The sequence below is a fragment of the Leucoraja erinacea genome, chromosome 25, assembly GCF_028641065.1.
Source record: "Leucoraja erinacea ecotype New England chromosome 25, Leri_hhj_1, whole genome shotgun sequence".
In the NCBI taxonomy this organism is placed as follows: Eukaryota; Metazoa; Chordata; class Chondrichthyes; order Rajiformes; family Rajidae; genus Leucoraja; species Leucoraja erinaceus.
The window spans coordinates 12947864-12963900 of record NC_073401.1 but is presented as its reverse complement, the minus strand read 5'-3'; the positions used below and the strand labels follow the sequence as shown (position 1 = coordinate 12963900).

Sequence of the window (16037 nt, the reverse complement as noted above, 5' to 3'; positions counted from 1 at the left end):
AAAGCTCCGCAAAAGACGAAAAAATGCCATCCTTGTATAGGTTTTTGATACTACTGATGCCATTACTATGCCAGGTTGTTTGTTTTTGTATTGTTTTTTTGTTGGTTTGTTTGATTCATTTTTCTCTTGTCTCAGGTTTTTGTCTTGGCCCTCACATTTCTGGTCCTATTTCTCGGGAACTTCCTTACAACTCTGAAAGTTGTTCATCAAAAATTTCAGAAGAACAAAGATAAATTGAAAAAGCTGTGAATGCCTGAATCCTGCTGAGTAAACAATGTTGCTGGGGAAGGTGGCAATATATTCCAGTCCCCTTAACTTTTGCTGCTGGATTTGAACCTGAACACTTGCAATCAGTGGGGCAGGATTTACAACTGTCACACAAATATTTACAAGAATCCTGATGGTAGCTGCATTCTCTATTCATTGTGGGAGAAATGGACTAGATGACGTTAGCGTGGCTCATTATCCTTAACAAGCTTGTGGTTTTTCATTTCGGTGTTAGTCTTTCAATCCCATGAGATGTCACTGTCTAAATGCGATTTCTACTGCCATGGGGCACTTGATGGGTGCAAACTAGGGTGCAATTGTGAAATGAATGTCATTTGGCTCAACCTTCATAACGATTAGATGTGAGATATTTTGTGGGCTATCAGCAAATGTTAAAATTTTGATTGAAATGTAAGTCTCAATTCGCCAATACAAAAGTTGGTACACGTGGAAATGTAATACTAAGTATAATATTCACATTATTTATGCATGCATACACTGTGTTCAGCCCTTGTGGATATAATGTTATCAAGTAAATGTATATTGTAATTTAGATTGTATTTCAAATTACTTAATTGTCTTGCTCTGTGGATAGATAACATTTGCTTTTTAAAAACCCACTCATTAATTTGTCTCCCATTTTAGTTTCTTTCCCTTGGATTCTGTTTTAGGATGTGTTTTATTTCCCCCAAACAAGCAGTACTACTTTCAGACAAACTACCTCCTTTTCGTATGTTGACTAGTGCCACTCTTGATCTAGTTGGAGGTATTTAGAGTGACTCAGGGTAACTGATTTTTTAAAAATTGCCTCTCTAAAATTGGCCAAGTGCCTGGGATGGATGTAATGCTGACTATTGATAAAGGAACTCTGAAAGAATGGATATTTGTAATCATGGAAGAGCCTATATCCCACTTGAACATTAGTTTTTCTTTTGCACTCGATCCAAGGGAATTTTACTTTCCTTGCAGCACGAGCTGACATAATATTGTCACATTATAGTGAAGATGGACATGACATAAGCCCTAAAATAACTAGATTTGTTTGCATTTGTTTGAAATTGATACAACACCTATAAATGAACAATCAAGAGATTTTTTTGTTTCTCAGCTAAGTACATGGATCATGTAATAACACAAAATGGGGCCACAAAAATGGAAAATGCTACAAAGGCAGCATGTGTGAGTGAAGTCATGTCCACTTGGAAATTTAATAATTTCTTCGGAAGGGCATGTTATTCCTCCAAAGTGGAGAATGGTTAACCTTGTACTGATTTGAGTGTCATACACTGCAGCTGCATCACAAATGCTGAAATTGACTTGTTCTCGAGCTGAATCACGGAGTGAATAATGGTGTATAGCAACATCTACACTTTCCAATGAAATCTGTGCAAAAATAGTCAAAGTTAGACACCATTTAAGCTTTTAAGAATTTGTAAGCATTAACGAGAACCTATGACATTGTGAAAGGCAGATACTTGAAATTGTAATTTTAATGAGAAGAGGAAGCATACATTCCTATTAGGCTTCCTAAAGCTGAATATAAACTTTGTAACTTGTGCAAAAAGCTTCAATGGCCTGTGTCAAACAAAATCATGTCCCGTTGTCACTCTGACTTCTGCATATTGGAAACCAACCTCCAATTAGCAGGTCTTAATTTTTTTTTTGCAGTTAAATCTGTATTGTTATTTGATAGTGTTTGAAAAATATATTGTTCATTCATGAATTTTTGTATTTAACATTTTTGTTGAATAGAATTGAACCTTGTCGTGCAAAATAGGAACAATCGAAGGTCTGCCTGCTATTTGACGCTATCAAATGTCATTTGAAATATTTTGTTACCGATGTGCAATACCATGGTATCCACAATATTCAATAATTTATTTCCGTTGGATTCCAGGAGAATATTTTAAAGGCTTAAAGTTAGTCGCATGTAACTAACCTGGTGTAAGGAAGATGCAAGTATGCAATATTAGCGTGTAATGCCTTATTTTACAGAAAGGGAAAAAGAACAAATAATGAGAGAATTAAATTTGAAGTAATTATACTTGTGGAAAACCAGTCGTGGATATTTGATGAAAACTTCTATAATAAAGTAATAGCAAGAAACTTTGAAATGGAACAGTCACAGAAATGCAAAGCCATGATTAAAATGCTCCTCAACCATGTATCTCCTAGCTGAATTATTTTTAAAGCAAATGCTGACTGAATGTGTGTTTACTGGGTCATTTTATCTAAACATTTTCAGTTGCACTTCCTTTGTAAAGTTTACTGTGAAATAGAATTGTTAGAAACAATCTGGAGTTCTATGATTGTAATCTGACCATCTCAGTGAGAAGGTTTGACCTTCTATGTGGGGTGTGTTAACTTCTACTACACTGTCATTTGTGTAGAAAGCTCATTTACAATAAACCACTTCAGGAAAACCACTTTCTGGCTATGCATCGATGAATATTGACATGGGTCTGCTACAGTGGCTTGTAAGCCTTTGTCATTATGATAACTAACATACTGCATTAATGCAATTAAAAATAGTTGCTTTGTATGTCTTGTCAGAGACCTTACTTCTCCACAAAATGGGTTTGCGTGGGCAAGTTGGGCCGAACAGTCTTTTCCTCGCTGTATGACTGTGACAGGCAAAATATAATGAAAACGGAAACTATACAAAACTGAAATCTATTCAGATTGGCCAATGTGTGATGGAAATCAATGGGTTAATAGTTGATAATGCCCAACATTGAAAAGGACCTTTCATGATTGGAGAACCTCCTCTACGCCTTTGCATGTTAACTGTGTTCTCAGAATTCTCATCAGTTTAACCAATATACAAACATCTGCTATTTGATTATTTTTTCCTTCGGGACAGCTTGATGAAAAGCACCATTTTAATTCTGACTTTTAGCTAAATGTTCAAATTGTAGCTCATTATATTAGCAATAACCTTCAGTATTTCATTTTCATCTTTTTTTCTCCCCACTAATTTTAATTTTATCACGTTTTACTAATATTGAGCCGTAAAAGCCTTTTATTTTATTTTGATCTTTGGCTCCAAATACAAAGCAATAAAACCGCCCAATATAACATTTCAATATCTATATCCCCTTTTCCTAACTTAAATAATTTATCGCAAGTGCAAATTAAACTGAGAGTGGAAACAAAGAAATATTCTAGATATTTCCACTTGTAATATTGGTTGAAGTGCAGTTGCAAAACACCTTGCATCCATAGGTACCCTGCCCGAATGGTTACTGTGTACGTGATTATTTAATAAGAAATTCAAGTTAGCTTGTTCTCCCTTGTTTAGAATGATCTATATTGGTAATAATGTATGCAGCAATCTCTCGTGAGAAAACAAAGAAATAAGCAATTAGAGTAAGATATTAAGGTACTCAACCTTTTGTCCAAGAATGAAAGTTTTTTTTGGTTGTGAACAAGAAACCAAACCATTTGGTCCCTGTCACACGGGAGGCCTGGTCCCCCAACGCAACCCGTTCCCCCCCCCCACGCAATATTTCACCACTCGCCCATAGCCCCCAACTGCGCAGGCGAGGCTCATTTCCCCTCATTCCCAGCACTATCTACCTTTCCTTTTCACCCTCCGTCTTCTTTCCTCTCTCCTCCCTTTCCCCAATCCCTTCCTCACCTCTCCTTCCCTCTCCTTCCCCCTACTCTCAGTCACTCCCTCCCTCCCTCCATAACTCCTCTCCCCTCCCTACCCCCTCCTATCCCTCTATCGCCCACCTCCTCACCTCCCCTATTTACCCCACTGTCCCTCCTCACCTCCCCCACTGCCCTCCTCTCCCTCTATTCCCCACTCCCTATTATCCCCCCCCTCTCTATTCCTCCTCCTCCCATTTGCCCTCCTCACCTCTTTCCCCTCTCCTACCCTCCACAATCTCTCCATCACATCTCCTTTCCCCTACCCTTAGTCACTCCCTCCCTCCATTACTCCTCTCCCTACCCGCCTCCTCTCTCTATCTCCCCCCTTCCACCCCCTCTCTCCCTCCTCACCTCTCCCACTTTACCCTCCCTCTCCCTAGGCGGGCGGGCGCCGGTGACTGACAGCGGACTTGGCCAATCCGTGCACGGATGGTGCAGGAAGGGGTGTTGTAGTCTCGGCGATGACTGACAGGAGAGGAGACCAATCTGCACATGTGCGGTTTTTAAGATTTTTAAACCTTTATAACTTTTAAAAGATACTACCAATCAGAACAAAACTTGTTGCACTTGCAGCACAGGAGAATGGTGAGTAGGCAGCGTGTACCATTTTTGCGTGAATGTAAAAAAAAAACGCAAACCAGAAGATAACAAGATGAGAGTTTTAGTTATATTATCTATCTCTATAGATAGATAGATAGATAATACAATAAAATAATATATAGAATAGATAGAGCATCTGATTTTTGAATCTGGACCAAAATAACATAATGAAAGCCTTTTTCTTGCATGCTGTCAGTGTTGTCCTGCTTTTTGTCTGTGTCCGTTATATCTACATAATCCCTGTTCAATTTATGGATCGATTTTCAATGTTAAATGATAATTATGTGAATTGGACACCTGGTAAAATGTTGCTACCACTTAGATTCAAACATCATAGGACGTGCAGATGATTTTTGGATGAGTGTAGGATTCAAGATCTCCTACAAACCTTTGGTTTCAAGAGGAATGAAAAGAGATTTTGGCCATTCATGACCTACACATATTAGGAAGTAGTTTCTTGGAATCAAAAGTATGATGCTGTTAACCACCAGGTATTTCTCTTCATGGGACGACTACTGTAAATGAATAAATAATGGCTTGCTCAAGGGTGATGCTCCAAGTGAAGAGCAGCTGTGGAAGACCTTGAACTGGCATGCACTCCCTGTTGAGTTAATTATAAGATAAGAAAACACTGGTTAGCTATGTTGACAGAAAATGTTTAAAAGCCCTTCCTGAGCTAGTCTATAATGGGAAGGCTAGCTTCCTACCACCTCCACATAGTGTATTTCCCAAACCATTCCTCGCTCATACTTTGTACGTCCTTTCATTCTGAGGCTGTACCCTCTGGTCTTAGACTCTCCCACTATGGCTGCATTTCCAGGTGGGGCCCAGGGAAAAGGTGGGGGGAGGGGAGAGGGATGGGAGGGGCTGTTTGTAGGTTAGTTATTGTACCATTGTAGCTGGCATATAGCTTGTCCCTCTCAAATCTAAAAACACGAGTATCTCCATTTCATTGCTTGGCCTTTCTAGTGTTGATGGGTATTTACACATCAGTGTGAGAAGAAACCTCAATATATGAAGGATCAAATTCAATGTGTTTTGTCTCCATTGCGTTATCTGTTCTCCACCTACAAGGCTATTTCACCCCGTAATGAGGTTCTGCAGTACACATCAATGCCTCATTGTTATATCTTGCCAGCTCTGTCTCGACATCAGCTTAACTACTGCTGAAATCCTCTTTCATTCCTTCCTTTCGATTATTCCTGACTGGCTTTCCTCATTCCATCCTTCATTTGATTACAAAAAAACTCTTAATGGCACATCAACTTATTAGTCTGAAGAAGTGTCCCGACTGGAAATGTCACCTATCCATGTTCTCCAGAGATGCTGCCTGACCCGCTAAATTACTCCAGCACTTTGGTCCTTTTGTGTAATCTAGCATCTGCAGTTCCTGTTTCGACATCCTGTTTATCACCCTGTTCTTGTTGACTCACCTTAGCTCCTCGGTTAGCAACTGCTTGATTTTTTTAATTTCTCATCTTGATTTCTAACACTCCATGCCCTCACCCATTTTATTATACCTCTAACCTGCTTTAGTGCTGTTATCTTTTGCTCTTTGTTCTGATTGTAAGTATATCTCTTTTCATTGCGAAACGTTTGCTAATCAACCTTTAGATTTCAAGGATCAAAGTTCTAGCTTTAATTCCTGAAATTTCTCTACTTTTTTCTTCCTTTCTTTAAAACTATATTTATAGTCTGCTCAATTAAGTTTTTGTTCATTACCAATATTTTATGTCCCTGGTAACCTCTTTGCTTGTTATTATCCTTGTGAGGAGTCTTAGAAAAAAAATCACCATGTTCAAGATAGTATTAGTGCAAAATATTTATCTAGAAGCATAGAGGCAGGAATTTAAAAACAGGAATTTAAAAACATATTTATATTCTGGACGTATTTATTGTGGGTTTATCTATTTTACCCTATTTATCTTTGTTGCATGTATATGAATGATTTGGTATTGGTTTATTCAATTCGCTTGCACTTAGAAGCAGCAGAAAAACTTAGTTTGCATGCTATCCAGTCAAATCATACCACACGAGTACTATCAAGCCATACAGAAGTACAACAGGTTGTGCAAAGAGGAAACATATCAGAATGCAGAACAGTGTTATAGCTACCGAGAAAGTGCGTTTTATTTTTTTTCAAAGTCCAAGTGTTGCAAAGAGAGAGATTAGGGCTACACTCTTAGCTTATGAAAGATCCATTCAATAGTCTGATAAGTGAGGAAGAAGCTGTTCCTGAATCCGGTGGTAAGCGTTTCCATCTCTTGTATCTTATTGCCTATTGGATGGGGGAGAAGAGGGAATTACTGGAGTGTAAATAGTCCTTCATTATATTGACTGGTTTCCCAAGGCAACGTGGTGCCAGCAAATGGAATTAATGATGGTCTTGGGCAGAGCTTTTGCTAAACCAAGTTGTGATGGACCCTGATAAGATGCCTTTTATGGTGCATCTGTGTATATTGGTAACAATCTTTGGAGACATGCTGAACTTCCTTTGCTTCTGAGAAAGCAGTGGAATTGATGTGATTTCTTGATCGTAGCTTCAACATGGCTGGTCCAGGACAAATTGTTGGTAATATTTAAGCTGAGGAACAACATATAAATGTCTCAGTAAACGGGCTCAGTTCCAATGGAGGAGACGGGTGCATGGTGGAATATTGGGTTGGGGGATCACACCATTGGGGGAGCAGACCCAACGGGTCTGCACTTGGTCTAGTATTTGAATAAAAGTCAAATTTATAAAAAGCCTGTAAGCATTTGACAGTGATGATCATTATGTTGGAAATTTTGTAACAGGCTCCCAAATTTATGACCACAAATTTCTCCCTCCCTGTAGGGATTGACTTTCACAAATTTTGAATGTTCTTCTTATTAATTTCCAGAATCCATTAATACCAGATTATCTTGCTGTCAGGAAGCATCGACTGATTGACTTCACCAGCAACTTGTCCTGAACCAGGACAATGGCCAAGAAAACACGCCAATGCCTCTACTTCATTTAGAAAGCTTATGAAGTTCGGCACGTCTCCTACAATTCTCACCAAAAGATGCGCTGTAGAGAGCATTTTATCGGAATGCATCACAGCATGGTTTGGGAACAGCTCCATCCAAGAATACAAGAAAATACAGAGAATTGTGGGCACTGCCCAAACTATCATGCAAACCAATCTCTCTACTATTGACTCCATCTACACTTCACACTGCCTTGGCAAGGCCACCAGTGAAATGAAGGATGAGTCACACCACCTCTTCTTCCCTCTCCTCGTCAGCCAAGAAGTACAAAAGTGGGAACTTCATTCCTCTAGATTCAGGAACAGTTTCTTCCCAGTTGTTATCAGGCAACTGAACCATCCTATCACCAATTAGAGAATGATCTTGACATACCCCCTACCTTGGATTATCTTTAATTGGACTTTACTGGACTTTATATGTTGCCACTAAACGTTATTCCCGTTATCCTGTATCAGAAGGAGAACGGCTGGATTGTATTGGATATAGTCTATCTGCTGACTGGATAGAATGCAACCAAAAGCTTTTCACTAAACCTCGGTACAAATGACTAACCTAAACTAATCTTACAAATGCAAGAAACTGCAGATGTTGGAACCTTGTGCAAAACATACAGTGCTGGAGGAACTCAGCAAGACGGGCACCATCTGTTGGAGGGAAAGGACAGGTGACGTTTCGGGTTGGGACCCTTCTTCAGACTGATTGTAGCGTGGAAGAAAGCTGAGGGGGAAAAAAGAGGAAGGTGTGTGGCAAAGGGGTTAGTCTGAAGAAGTCCCGACAAAATGTAATCTACCCTTTACTTTCACAGATGCTGCCTGACCTGCTGAGTACCTCCAACGGTTAGTTTTCCGCATGCCAAGCCAATCTTGCCCACGTTTGATGTTGGACAAGAAGTGGCCTTGATCAAAAATGGAAACAATACTTTCCGTATCTTTTCCCCACTTCAACCATTCTCATTCCTGATCCTAAGGTTCAGTAGTTAACTGTAATGGCCCTCGTACACACAAGGTGAGGTCATATCGCTCGGCAGAGAAACCAAGCCTAAACTTCCGAAAAGGCGTATGAATGGTATAATGTATGACGTAATCCCTGGAGCATTCTTCACATGGGTGGGTCTGTTTAAACTATCAACATGTGAACAAGATGGATTTTTTTGCTCTTGTTTTATGTTCAGATAAAGGTTTAAAGGTCACAACCTGTGTTGAAATTAAGTATGCAAACAAAAACATTTACACGTACCTGAATGTAGGTTAATATTAGGGAAATATTTCATCCATACAATTAATTATTTTTATTGACTATAATTCTTTGATTGATAGTTTGTCACTTTTCATTTAAATCATTGTTTTTTGATAAATTTGATTTTAATAAACTGCCCTTAACAGAGTTTAAAAAAAGAGAAGACATTTTAAAATATTTTATAAAAATGACGAGATTCTTTGAATTTTGTTTTTTAAATAAGATTTGGAAAATCCTGTTGATATTGTTACTATTGGAATAGACCTTCACAGAGAATTGTCACAGCCCTTTGCTTGTCGCTAAATGAATGAACAACTTTCAGATGAACTACTGAAATATGTTATGAAACTTAGATCTCTATGTGAGTAATTGGCACTAGCAAGAAGAAGGAACACGATATGTGAGTTTTTGCAGCCGGTTTAAGATAACTTCGGTTGTCCTTCAGCAACTCTGAGTTGATCTTGTGCAGTGTTTTGGTTTCTGTGGTTACTAGCTCACCTCGTTGATCCAGTTTTTCATCTTCGCTCACTTCGGGGGCACGTTTTACAATGCTGTCTGTCTCCTGCACATGACTGCATTTCTATAATGTGTATAATGTGAATGCCTCATAATCTCAATTTTCTAGTTCAACTGGGAGCAGCATTGAGTAACCATCCAGGTCACTGCCACAAAGGGTTATCATTTACCCATAAAAAAGCTGCTTGCATATTTGCTATTTCAACTCAAAACTGTGAAACACTAACTTAAAGTATTGCTCCAGATTCCAGTATCTGCAGTGTCTTGTCTCTGGTTATGAAACAATATTGGAGGAAACTCAGCGGGTCAGGCAACATCAGAGGAAAAAATTGGGCAGATGAGGTTTTGTGTCAGAAGCTTACAAGGGAACCTTTTGTCCCTTATTTTCTCATCCCCACCCACCCTTGTCCATCATTCGGAAGAAGGATCCTGATCAGCAATGTTGTCTGTCCATCCCCTGCACAGATGCTGCCTGACCCGTTGAGTTCCTTCAGCACTTGGTTTTGCTCAAGATTCCAGTCTGCAGTCTCTCATGGCTCCAACTATAGACAGTTGTCAAAAGGCCGGCTGCCTTAATGGGAAAAGATTGTACACAAATTAGCAGGCATTAACTTCAAATGCCTAGTGTTTGTGATAGTTATTGTTATCATTGTAAAATATTTTCCTATAAGTTACACACAGCATCCGTGGAGCTAAGAAAAAAGCAGGTTTGAGTTTTATGTCAATGAACTACGATCAGAAATGGATTGAAGTGTCTGACAAAATCCTCCCCCCACCCTACCCACCTTAAATTTTTTGCCCTAAAATTGAGGGTTGTCCAGGGTTTTAGATGGTAGCGATATTGCATTACAACTCCAGTGACTCCGCTTCAACCCTGACCTTGGGTGCTGCTGGGGCAGAGTAGGCACCGGCTTCATGGGACCCCCACCCACCCCCCCATGCTCTGGTTTCCCCCCCCACACCCCAAAGTCTGACCACCCTTTGTTAGCTCTGATGCAAGAGGATTGGTAAAAAAAATTAGGGAGAGAAAATGAACACGTGAGAGAAGATGTTGCAAGGTGGATACAAGGAACTGCTGATGCTGGCTTACAATAGATACTGTGGAAGAAGCGATTCCTTGGTCCCATTGTGGGCTCCACTGTTCCTTCGTCCCCTCATTGTCACCTCTTTCACAGACAACAATGGACCATTGTGGGCTCCACCTTTCCATGGTCATCGGTGCCAGCTCTGATTTGTTCTGAACCTTTTCATACCTCTAGATTCCCTCCCCCCCTGACTCTGTCTGATGTATTCAAGAGAGAGTTAGATATAGCTCTTAGGGCTAACAGAATCAAGGGGAATGGGGAGAAAGCAGGAACGGGGTACTGATTTTGGATGATCAGCCATTTTAGACTGAGGTAGAAAAAACCTTTTCATCCAGAGAGTTGTGAATTTGTGGAATTCCCTGCCACAGAGGGCAGTGGAGGCCAAGTCACTGGATGGATTTCAGAGAGAGTTAGATAGAGCACTAGGGGCTCGTGGAATCAAGGGATATGGGGAGAAGGCAGGCACGGGTTATTAATTGAGGACGATCAGCCATGATCACAATGAATGGTGGTGCTGGCTCAAAGGGCCGAATGGCCTACTCCTGCAACTTATTTTCTATGTTTCATATTGAATGACGGTGCTGGCTCAAAGGGCCGAATGGCCTACTCCTGCAACTTATTTTCTATGTTTCTAAGGGTTTCGTCCCAAAATATCACCAATTCCTTTTCTACAGAGTGATCTGCTGAGTTACTCCAGTATTTTGTGTCTATCTTCAGTATTACTTTATATGCTCTATAGCATTACTGATTTGCAGCTTTGTGATAAAATGAAAAGCAGTCAGCTGACAATGATTCACAATAGAGAAAATATTTAATCCAGTTGTAATGTTTTGAGCTGCAAAAGAATGCTTTGTGTTAAGAGAATAATTGATAATTTAAGTTATCAGCTAGAAAATTAAAGGAATAATTACAATGGTTTTAAATACTGCTTTAAAATATATTTTATCTTGTTGGCAGAATGAGCAACTTTAAATTCCAATTTTTATGGTTTTATTTTAATTATCATATGCTCAAGCTAATATGAGAAGCTCTTCAAACTTGTCAAATGCCATAAAGGGATGAAGAAAAATGGTATTGAAGTTAAAGATGTGCATAGTTACATTGAGCTAGTACAAGAGACCAATGTCCGAATCCCACTTCGCGTTCCTTAAGGGGCTGTCCCACTGTGGCGACCTAATCCGCAAGTTCAGACGAGTTTGCCCTCGACTCATACTTGCAGCATGGTCGACACGAGGTCCAAGGAGGTCTTTGTAACTTTCCTTCATGCTCGAGAGTAGTCCTCGCGTAACCGAGGCCTCAGCTAGGTTGCGGCGTATTTTTCAACGTGCTGAAAAATGCGTGCGTGCGCGCGCGTGTTCTTGCTCGCGGTTTCAATGCTGATGGTGGATTCAGCTCCAGGCGAGTGCCCTCGAGCTTGAAGGTCCAAGACAGTCACTAAAAAGTTGTGTCAGTGGGACAGGCCCTATGAACATGGTCTACAAGGTACATGATGGATAAAATTGGTCCACGTAATATCAGAAAACTCAGCAACAGCTGGCGTTTCTACCACACCCAATTTTCATTCAGAGTCATGGAGCATGGAACAGGACATCCAGCCCAACTTCCACATGCTGACCAAGACACCCCATTGCTCCCACCTGCCCATGTTTGGCACATATCCCTCTATATGTTGTTATAGTAACTGCCTCAACTACCTCATCTGACAGTTTGTTCCATATCCCCCCCCCCCCCCCCCCATTCTCTATGTGAAAAAGTTGCCCCTCCTGTTAAATCGTTCCCTTCTCACCTTAAACCTATGTCCTCTGGTTCTTGATTTCCCCATTCTGGATACAAGACTCTGTGCATCTACCCTATTTATTCCCTTTGTGGTCTTATACACCTCTATAAGAACACCACTGATTTACAATTATATATTACAAAAGGTGCCACGTTCTGAGTAATAGGCACTTTGATTGGCATGGATGAATTGGGCCAAAGGGCCTGTTTCTGTGCTGTAGGACTCTATAGTGCAGTTTCTTTTCAGACACAAATCATTTGTTCTTTGCAAGCATTTTCTTTTTATCAGTTGATAAAATACATCAGTGCTAGATGGCATTGGCAACAGTTGTGAAATGCAGGATTCAGTTGTTCAAGCTAATACTTAAAAAAACCAAACAGGTTAACCTCACAGTGAAGGACTTAAACAACAAATGTGCAAATTATAATTTATTCTTCAACCATGGCCTCTGTCATTTTATGAATTTTACTACATACTGGTGCGATACATTCCTACTTTCCACAAATTGTTGTAGTATGAAGTAATAAGCTTTGGAAAAAGATCTCCTAAAATTTTCCTCAAAGGTTTAATACTAGCAGTGGAAAATAAGATGTTCCAAAATCACACTTTCTTTTTAAATACAGGTGGAGGAAAATTTCTGAAGTACCATTTAGCATTTAAAGGGAGATTCCCTTCATCCTGCTGAACACACAATGACAGAAAAATGTAGCAAATAGTGCAATTTCCCAGAGTTGCATTGTCCTGTATGCCCCCGGTAATCTCCACCACTGCACCGTGTCTCTCTTTCTCTCTCGCCTACCAGCGCTTCCTTAAAATTCAGATATTGTAGGCTGGTGTGCAAGGCCCTTTTTTATCCATTAACTGGGCTCCTTGCTTTTACATTATCCTACTACAATTTTAAACTCTCATATAATTTGCAAAAAAAATTAAACTTTAAAATTAAAAAATTGTACCTAAATCTTTAAATCTTCTCCTTCTGCACGGTGTTTTTTCTTCAGAAAAGTGCTTGAAACCTGGGTCAGTTTTAAAGGCAGTGCGTGTGTAACCGGTACGACCACAAATCCTGGTTCCATTTCCCACCTTGTTGAATCAACTCCTCTCAATTAGTTCCGTGGTAGAGATGCTGCTATCAGCATCCATCCTCTAGTGACCACAGAGGTAAATGTAATTACAGGTTTTGATTGTTCCTGCACACTAAATGTTACATAATTTGAGGAGTCCCCGCAGTTGAAGAACTGGCTGTTACCCAAGCGCTGGGCTTACACTTTGGCAAATCTTGAGAAAAATACTTGAGAAGAGATGATGATGAATGGCGTTCCTCGGGTCAGAAAAGGCAAGGGAGGGAAAAATAATTTTCTTGAAAGTGCTTTAGTGCCGATAAGCTGATGGGAAAAGTGTGTCATTGTTTCTCTGACAACCTTAAGCACATGAAAACAGTTGCTATCTTTACATTTAGAAAAACATAATTTGCAATGATGAGATACACAAGACAAATTGGCATTAAATCCAACACTCTATTAGCAGCAGTGATGGTGAAGGTGATGTTGGGTGACATATGAATATCAATGTACCTCAATTGGTATTCTCTAGGGGGCGCTGCACTGGCAGCAGCCTCTGCCTACAGCCTGTCTGTTATTTCTATCTTTTTTATTATTTTTAGTTAGTCTAAAGTCTTGTGTTGGGGGAAACTTTTACTTTTCTATGTGGGGGAGGGGGGCAGGGTAAGGGGGAAACCGTCTCCTAGTCTCTTCCTGGCGGGGACGCGACTATTTCTCCGAGTCGTGTCCTCGCCCCCCACCTCGCGGCCTACCAGCTGGATCGGAGCAGCCTTTCCTGCCGGGGACCGGGAACCGGGGCTGCTACAGTGGCGGCGCAGCGCTGGAGTCACCGCGGAGCGGGCGATGCCTACCTGGGCCGCCGGTTGGAACTCGGAGCGTTGGGCCGCTGCTCCAACATCGTGGAGCTCTGCGGGAAGAGCTTCCAACGCGGGCGGCGCTGATCACCAACACGGAGTCCTGGGGCAGCAGTCTCCACCCGGCGCGGCCTGCGGACTTTGGGAGCCGCCGACATCGGGCCGCCCGTAGCGGCAACTGCGGAGGGCACGGGGAGGCCATGACCACGGGGAACAATGGAGGAAGAGACTGACTTTGGTGCCTTCCCACACAGTGGGAAACTCTGATTCTGCTGTGTGGGGATGTTTTATGTCTAACTCTATAGTGTGTTGTGTCCCTTATTTTTATTGTATGGCTGTATGAGAATTTCATTTCACTGTGCCATCTGGCACATGTGATGAATAAATGTATCTTGTATCTTGGTACACGTGACAATAAAAGACCTTTGAAACTGAAGACCTGTTTTTGTACAAAGTAGCAACAACCAGTTTGGTCAGCTTCAAGCTGACTGTTGCTTCGCCCTTGAAGTAAAGTCCTTTTTATATACTGTTGTTTTCTCTCTCTCTCTCTCCCTCTCTCGCTCGATGCCAAGTGACTTCATATTCCTTGTGTTTTAGGTATTTCAGCACACAGCTCTTTTTTCCTTTTTATTTACTGGGATAATTTGACTTTTATTGGAACATCTGTTCCTGGCTTGCTTACGATTTATATTTGGGTGTCTTGGCAAAAGTACCTCCAACGTAAACTTTTTGTCTAAGTATGTGGAAAAATAAACTCCTGTCAGTAACTGAGTTCATTGAAAAAGTTGTAGAAAATATGCAGAGTTATTGACAGCGTTGACAAATTTACAACATACTACACGGTACCTAGTCCTGATCAATGAGATTACAGGCTCGGACTGTCAAAGAAGCACACACTGCTTCTGTTTTCTCTTCCTTTTGCTCTTTTTCTTCTTCAAGGCACTTAAAGCTGCAGTGGAAGCTTCTTTAAAGATGTCCTCTATATTCTCCCGGAATTTAGCGGAGCACTCCAAGTACATTGTAGCATTAATCTGGCGAGCAGTTTCTTCTCCCTGGAATGGAACAAACAAAATTGTTGCAGTCTCCCATAGAACACTTTTTTTCTACCTTTATTTATTCTTTAGACTTCAGAGACAGTTCAAGTTCAAGTTCACATTTATTGTCATATGCACCAATTAAGGTACAGTGATATTTGAGTTAGCCATACAAGTAAAAAGAACACAATACAAGATAGAGTTTAACATAAACATCCATCACAGTGGAATCAGCATTCCTCACTGTGATGGAAGGCGAGAAAATTCAGTCAATGTTCCTCCTTTGTTTGTTCACCCGTGTTGGGGCCTTGAATCCTCCGTAGTCGCCGCCACGAACGGCCCGATGTACAAGCCGTCTCGTCGGAAACTCCGACATCGGGATGGATCAGAACACACTCTTAAAGTTCCCGAATCGGCCGCTTCTTACCGGAGACCGCGCCTTCACGATGTTAAAGACCACGGGCCAGCGGTCGGAGCACTACTTCTGGCGATCCCCGGCAAGGGATCCCAGCCTCCGTGAAGGTAAGTCCACTCCGCGCCCACAGCTAGAAGCTCCAAAGACCGCTGCAGTCAGCAGGCCCCCGCGCTCGGAGCTCCAACACTGGCGACCCTCGCTGAAGGAACCCAGGCTCTGCAATGGTAAGTCCGCCGCACCTGCCGCTGAAGCTCTGGGCCGGTCTCCGGTTTGGAGAGGCCGCAATAAACCAATTGTTAGGCCGCGAGGGGGCGAAGATGCGACAAGGAGAAAAGTTGCATCTCCGTCAAGGTAAGTGACTGAAAAATAGTTTCCCCCTAATCCCCCCCCCCCCCCCCCCCCCACATCAGCATACCGAGAAATATTAATACATACATTTAGACACACTAAAAATAACAAAAAAGTCAAAAGGACAGACTGGCTGCTGCTGGCGAGGCTGCCACTAACGGCGCCACCCGATGACGTA

The 16037-nt window shown here is 41.3% G+C and overlaps 2 protein-coding genes across 3 annotated transcripts in view; one reads left to right on the top strand and one right to left on the bottom strand.

Annotated features, from left to right (window-relative positions):
• Positions 1–2693, top strand: part of tmem120b (transmembrane protein 120B) — a 37985-nt gene extending 35292 nt beyond the window's left edge. For both annotated transcript variants that reach the window (XM_055655727.1, XM_055655726.1), the window contains exon 12: positions 136–2693. In XM_055655727.1, the coding sequence (XP_055511702.1) occupies positions 136–249 (114 nt within the window). In that variant the 3' untranslated portion in view covers positions 250–2693. The remainder of the gene's footprint in view (positions 1–135) is intronic.
• Positions 2694–12601: 9908 nt separating this feature from the next.
• Positions 12602–16037, bottom strand: part of rhof (ras homolog family member F) — a 35028-nt gene continuing 31592 nt past the window's right edge. Inside the window, exon 5 of the mRNA XM_055655725.1 lies at positions 12602–15114. Coding sequence (XP_055511700.1) covers positions 14944–15114 — 171 coding nt within the window. The 3' untranslated portion in view covers positions 12602–14943. The remainder of the gene's footprint in view (positions 15115–16037) is intronic.